Source organism: Sinocyclocheilus grahami, unplaced genomic scaffold, assembly GCF_001515645.1.
Source record: "Sinocyclocheilus grahami isolate Dianchi unplaced genomic scaffold, SAMN03320097.WGS_v1.1 scaffold981.1, whole genome shotgun sequence".
Classification (NCBI taxonomy): Eukaryota; Metazoa; Chordata; class Actinopteri; order Cypriniformes; family Cyprinidae; genus Sinocyclocheilus; species Sinocyclocheilus grahami.
Window position 1 is genome coordinate 166,528 of NW_015506160.1, and position 6,370 is coordinate 172,897.

General features: G+C 39.0%; 1 protein-coding gene across 1 annotated transcript; it reads right to left on the reverse strand.

The window, feature by feature from the left end:
- Positions 1-440: 440 nt before the first annotated feature.
- Positions 441-5,159, reverse strand: LOC107565088 (N-acetyllactosaminide beta-1,3-N-acetylglucosaminyltransferase 2-like). Its single transcript, XM_016250278.1, has 4 exons — positions 4,998-5,159; positions 3,962-4,054; positions 3,012-3,869; positions 441-1,534 (listed from the first exon to the last, which is right to left on the reverse strand). The coding sequence occupies exons 3-4, from the start codon at positions 3,619-3,621 to the stop codon at positions 867-869; spliced, it is 1,278 nt and encodes a 425-aa protein (XP_016105764.1). The 5' UTR covers positions 3,622-3,869; positions 3,962-4,054; positions 4,998-5,159; the 3' UTR covers positions 441-866.
- Between the last annotated feature and the right edge of the window lie 1,211 nt (positions 5,160-6,370).

A 6,370-nucleotide genomic window follows, 5' to 3' on the forward strand; every position in this document is an offset into this window, starting at 1 on the left:
AAAATATATATATATATATATATATATATTATACATATACACACACATATACTCATCTTCCACAAGGCTAATGTTCCAAGAATTGTGGTTCCCAAGACGACTTATTTTCAAGCAATGCTGCACCCTTGCATTTTACTCACACACCAGTTTGATTTCACACAATCAAACTTGTCAAATAGTGTGCTCGTCTTTCTCAAATTGAACACCGAACATATTGTAAGGAATGGACAAAAATCAATGAGGTCTAAAACTTTTAAACTCCAAAATAGGACATATATATATATATATATAGGTAGTGTGAATGAATCCATCAGCTTCAGTAATAGCTATTGCATATTCTAAGGCTACATTCACACTGCAAGCATTAGTGCTCAATTCAGATTTTTTTGGTCAGATCAGATTTTTTATATGGGAATTTTAAAGATTTGGATTCGATTCATTTTTGTAAGAACAAAACCATCTGAAACACCCCTCTAAATGCGGAACAAAGCAAAACTTGTTTTGTACGAGTTTGGAATGACATGAGGATGAATTCTCGTTTGTGAACCGTGTTAACCTGTACAAGTTAAACCTATAAAAGTAAACCTCACTCAATGTCAATTGCACAGAAACATAAGATATGATCATAGTGTTGCACACCATTTTTCTTTCAAGTACAATATTCAAAGAAATAAGACCAAATCCTTTCAAACTAACTGAAAACAAAACAGAAGTCTTCATCCAGGGTCTCTTAAGAGGTACTGTAATGCTCTGCACTGTCCCCATGTTGCCCCCAGAAAATTTCACCAGCTTGTTCTTTTGCAACAAGGGTTTTATCAAGTTTAATATATTTAATATGTTTTTAATATATTAATAGTTTACAAATATCAGCAGGTCAGCATGGTGCTGTGCATATTTCTCCACAGTCTCATAGTCTGCCCAGGGTTACGTTGGTGCACCAGGAGCAGGTCTTTGTGTACACAGGGGTTCTCTCGATCTTGTTCCCGAATGTCAAAGGTCTTGAAACCCTCGTGTTTCGTTGCAGGGATTCCAAGTGCCTTGAAGCACATCCCGTTGTAGACATCATCAATAGGGAAGAAGGGTATGTAAAAGGAAACATGGTAAAGAGATGGAAGAAGGTTTCCAGAAAAGAGGAATCCACCGCCACCAGCATAAGGAGGGTAAGGACCTTCATAGAATGACTGAGGAACATAATATTTGATTTTAGGGTCCCGTAACGGGTTGGCGGAAGAAATGATCTGCCCGGTGTACAATGCCGTGGCCTGTTCAGGCTCCAGAGACTGCAGATGATTCAGTATTGCTTGAGTGTTAGCAAAAACATCATCATCACCCTTAAAAATGAAAGACACATGAGGACAGTTATCAAGCATCCACTTGAAGAACACATGCTCCTTTAGAGTCAGGTTGTAAAAGGAGTCATGGAAATCCCAGACAAGAAGGTCTTGAAACTGCTGAGCTTCAAATGAAACCAGTTTGTCGAGCTTGGGATCATCCGCTGATGATCGGCCCAGCAGAAAGACGGTTCGTACTTGAAGTCCATTTTCATACAAGCCTCCTCTTCCCCAGGTCTCTCGGACTGCTTGGCGCCTCTCAAAGTGCCTCGGGATGGATTTGATCGCAAAAAGGAGGAAAATTTGATCCTCTCCATTCTCTGATGCGCACTTGTCAGGCTGATCGATAAGAAGTGGTGGGTCTCAACACTCCATGCCTCTAAGGAAGTCTCCGTAAAGTGCAGGGTATGAACGAACATCTTGAATGTTGGTTTGTAGCAACTCAAAACTCTCAGGCTGACAGTTAAACTTGTCAAGTGGGCCTTTCTGCGTTTGATTGTCAGCGGAATCAAACTGCCTGAGGAGGACATATATATATATATATATAGGTAGTGTGAATGAATCCATCAGCTTCAGTAATAGCTATTGCATATTCTAAGGCTACATTCACACTGCAAGCATTAGTGCTCAATTCAGATTTTTTTGGTCAGATCAGATTTTTTATATGGCTGTTCACATTTTCAATTTTAAATGTGGCCAATATCAGATTCCAACGTGAACGAATGACCTTGGCGCCTCTCGAAGTGCCTCGGGATGGATTTGATCGCAAAAAGGAGGAAAATTTGATCCTCTCCGTTCTCTGATGCGCACTTGTCAGGCTGATCGATAAGAAGTGGTGGGTCTCGACACTCCATGCCTCTAAGGAAGTCTCCGTAAAGTGCAGGGTATGAACGAACATCTTGAATGTTGGTTTGTAGCAACTCAAAACTCTCAGGCTGACAGTTAAACTTGTCAAGTGGGCCTTTCTGCGTTTGATTGTCAGCGGAATCAAACTGCCTGAGGAGAGAATGAAGCTTCCGGTTCCAGAAAGCACCGTTTTTGGGAATGCCTTTTCTGAAAGTCTCAGAAATTCTAAGGGGTGGAAGTTCATACGGCGCAAGGACTGCTTGGCGCCTCTCAAAGTGCCTCGGGATGGATTTGATCGCAAAAAGGAGGAAAATTTGATCCTCTCCATTCTCTGATGCGCACTTGTCAGGCTGATCGATAAGAAGTGGTGGGTGAATGACCCACACACTCAAAAAAAAAAAAGAAGAATAAGATGGCATGAACCGTGCTGTCATACGGAAGTAAACACTGAGGCCACTGAAGTAAGCATTTAGGCATTCATTTACATCCGACCGGCTTTGCAGAAACAAGCTTGTGTTGTTGGGAAGTGCAGGTCAAGTCACATTCCAGCTTCCTGCGTTTCTGCCGCGGTCTTAAACTAAATGAATAGAATCCAGCGCAACAGCAACATGTCATGTTGTAAGACAACATCTGTACTGCTGGTGTTGTTTTTAGCACAGGCATTACAACGCAACAGCATTGCTATAGAAATCAATGCAGATATTCAGTAAAACGAAAGAGCACTATGGGAGGCTAAAGTGGCCCAAATCAGAATACAAAAAAAAAAAAAGATTCCACGGGGTGTGGGCTGTTCATAATGCCATGGACCCAGCAGAAAGACGGTTCGTACTTGAAGTCCATTTTCATACAAGCCTCCTCTTCCCCAGGTCTCTCGGACTGCTTGGCGCCTCTCAAAGTGCCTCGGGATGGATTTGATCGCAAAAAGGAGGAAAATTTGATCCTCTCCATTCTCTGATGCGCACTTGTCAGGCTGATCGATAAGAAGTGGTGGGTCTCGACACTCCATGCCTCTAAGGAAGTCTCCGTAAAGTGCAGGGTATGAACGAACATCTTGAATGTTGGTTTGTAGCAACTCAAAACTCTCAGGCTGACAGTTAAACTTGTCAAGTGGGCCTTTCTGCGTTTGATTGTCAGCGGAATCAAACTGCCTGAGGAGAGAATGAAGCTTCCGGTTCCAGAAAGCACCGTTTTTGGGAATGCCTTTTCTGAAAGTCTCAGAAATTCTAAGGGGTGGAAGTTCATACGGCGCAACATTATAGGTTTTCTTTTTGATACTGCTGACAACTACAGTTGTAGGATTTCTAGGTGTGGTATCTGAAACTGAAGTGATCTTGGCCAAGTATCTTTGTTTGTGTTCCACATACTTTAGTTTGGAAAAGAAAATGACAAGGCAAAAGCTGCTAGCTATTGCTACGATGAGTAATTTCATATACTTCTTTTTCATTTTACAACAACTCTGTTAAGAGATGTGCACTCTTGAGAAGCAAGTAGGGATTTTGGTCTTTACAGGAAGTGGTGGGGATTCACACAACAGAATGTACTTGAAGCACCGCTCCGTCTCTTAATTTGTTTTTGTGGAATCAATGTTAGCTGATCATAGATTTGCTTTTTATAGGCAGAACAACATGCATCTTCCACTGAATTCGGTTTCTTCAAATAAAATTCCCATTGATGTCAAGTTGTGCTGTGAGCCTAGCAGACACAAGAAACAGTAACGCTAGTGAGATCACAACGCGACAGTTAAACAGTTCAGTTGTTTATATGAAAACATTAATGTAGCATACCAGATGGCTTACTTTAAGAAATTGCTGAGGTTGGCGTGGGTGAAGAATGCTGTCTGTCACTTACGAACAGGCTGACAGTTAATGTGCGGTTCACTGAAAAGAGACAAATGAAGTCATTAATTTAACCGCATGTTGGTCCAAAGAAGCGTGCATTTCTTTCTTCTTTCATTGAATGGACAAAATAAACCAACACATTTTTCAAAATATTACTTTCAAGTCAAGTCAGTCATACAGGATGGAACAACATAAGGGTGATTAATGACAGAATTTTCATTTTGGAGTGAACTATCCCTCTTAAATAAAATCTTACTGGAACTGGGCTAGAGCTGTCGATGCCAACATCACCATAAAGAAAATGCATTACTACTACTACTAGCATGTTCTTACTGTTTGCATAATTAACAGACATCATTTTTGTATGTGGCTCTAAAATTAAACAACCTTTTCATTTATTGGAAAATTGGTCTCAGGTGATTAATTAAACAGCACAGGCTCTTAAGTGATGTACATTTTAGTCCCATGAGGACACTGCATTGAGCTCAAGGAAAGACAATATACAGCAGTTGAGAGAAAGTGCGCGCTACGGTCTATTTCCATTGTAGAGGGATCATTGTCCTTCTGAAGGTGTATTCAGAATGTTATTGATCTGGCATGTAATTTATGAAGTTCAAATCCTACACCCTGATCTATCGCTTCAGCATTTGTAGTATACAGCAAAATAACGTTTCTATTTCCAAATTTAATATGCAAGACAGTTTGAAATATTTATGGTGCATGCTGCTTCACTTACTGTTTTATGTTTAACAGTATGCATTATATACAATGCAGCATAATATTCATTTCTTAACACCTAGCCTAACTAGACTACATATTTGTACATGCAAGTCCAATTAGGCAATGCTCTAGGTTGAGATACTAGTTTATAACAGCACTGGTTTTGTATTTTGATGGAAAACTAACACATTCACTTGTATAGCTAAAGCATAGTTTTTGAGATTTTGAGCAGAACAATGAGGAAAAGCATAACAGGACTTACCATGTGAGTGTCTATTAACATTCGTCTCAACAAAAGGAACCACGTTGCAGCCACTACTACACTGTGCCTCTGTTTCTTACCTGGGAAGGCAAAGGTGATGAAAGCACTACATCAACTCCCACATTTTTTCCATCAGCACCTGTCTGTCTATGATTGGTGCTCATCAGCCAACACACCTGGTGACGTTAATCAAAAAAATGTTGTGTCCGACCCGCGAGGGCCTCCACCTATAACCTAAAATCTGCTAGTCAACCAGTCAATACAGGCAACTAAACAGTTTTGGCAACTTAGCAATTTTGTTGCTAAATTTAGCAACTTTTCAGACTACCCTAGCAACATTTTCTTCCAAAAGCACCTAGCAACAAATTGAGCAATTTTAAACATTTATTTGGCAACTTTTAGCAACTTCTGATAAGGACACATTGTCCTTCTGAAAAGGCACACATTGTCCATCCAAATTACACAAAAAGAGGAAACCACAGATGCCTAGCAGTACACACATCACGAGAATTGAGTTATTTGCAATTGTTCAATTTAATAATAATAATAACTGAATAATTTCATAATTGAATAATTGTTCATTTATGATAAACTTTGTTAGTAGCTTGTACCTGCGATTGTTGACCAGTTAGTACACTGTAAGGAAAAATGGAAAATCTTTCAGGACATTATCCATTATCCATCATCCTTTGTAACCCTGTAACCCGAAAACGCAATGCGTAATTTAAAATACAGGTAAACAAAAAACATTACGGAAAATTCTTTCATATTAACAGTAGATTGTGCCTTATTTTTTACAGACGTTTCTTAGAGTGTAGCATACTAACTAACTACTAATACACTGCTTAAAGCATAATTGTTGAGAATGTGTAGAGTTTACTAGCTACTAAAAAAACTTAAATTGTAATCATTTAAAAATGTGTACGTTTTCAATAATTCAATGTATTTAAAAATACAGTTATTTATATTTTAATATTATATCATGCATATTATTTTAAAAACAAATCTAAATGAACATATCTAAAATATATTTTTTGCTGAGGTTTGACGATGTGACAATTTTGCGTGGTGATTACGCAATGACGTCACTGAGCAATGACATCACAACGTCATTTAGCAACTTTAAACATTTTTTGCAACTTTTAGATTTTGTATATTTTTGTATACTTGTTGCTAATCCTAATTTTAAAAATAAATTTAGCAACTTCTAGCAACAAATCGACCTTCCTTTAGCAACTTTCTCTGAAAATTAGGCCAATTAATGTTGCCGTTTCAAAGCGGGTCCCGCTTTCTGAATGTTTGCCGTAACATGCTGCCTTCACGTGCCATCGAAAATGTCCTATTTCTCACTTATGAAGTCGTGACTACGAGCT

Bases quoted from the DNA above. Each gene is read 5' to 3' on its own strand.
- LOC107565088 (XM_016250278.1), bottom strand. From the start codon at position 3,621: ATGAAAAAGAAGTATATGAAATTACTCATCGTAGCAATAGCTAGCAGC. The intron at 1,535-3,011 runs TTCAAGTACGAA...ATGAAAATGGAC, and splicing joins AGGCTTGTATGAAAATGGAC to TTCAAGTACGAACCGTCTTT.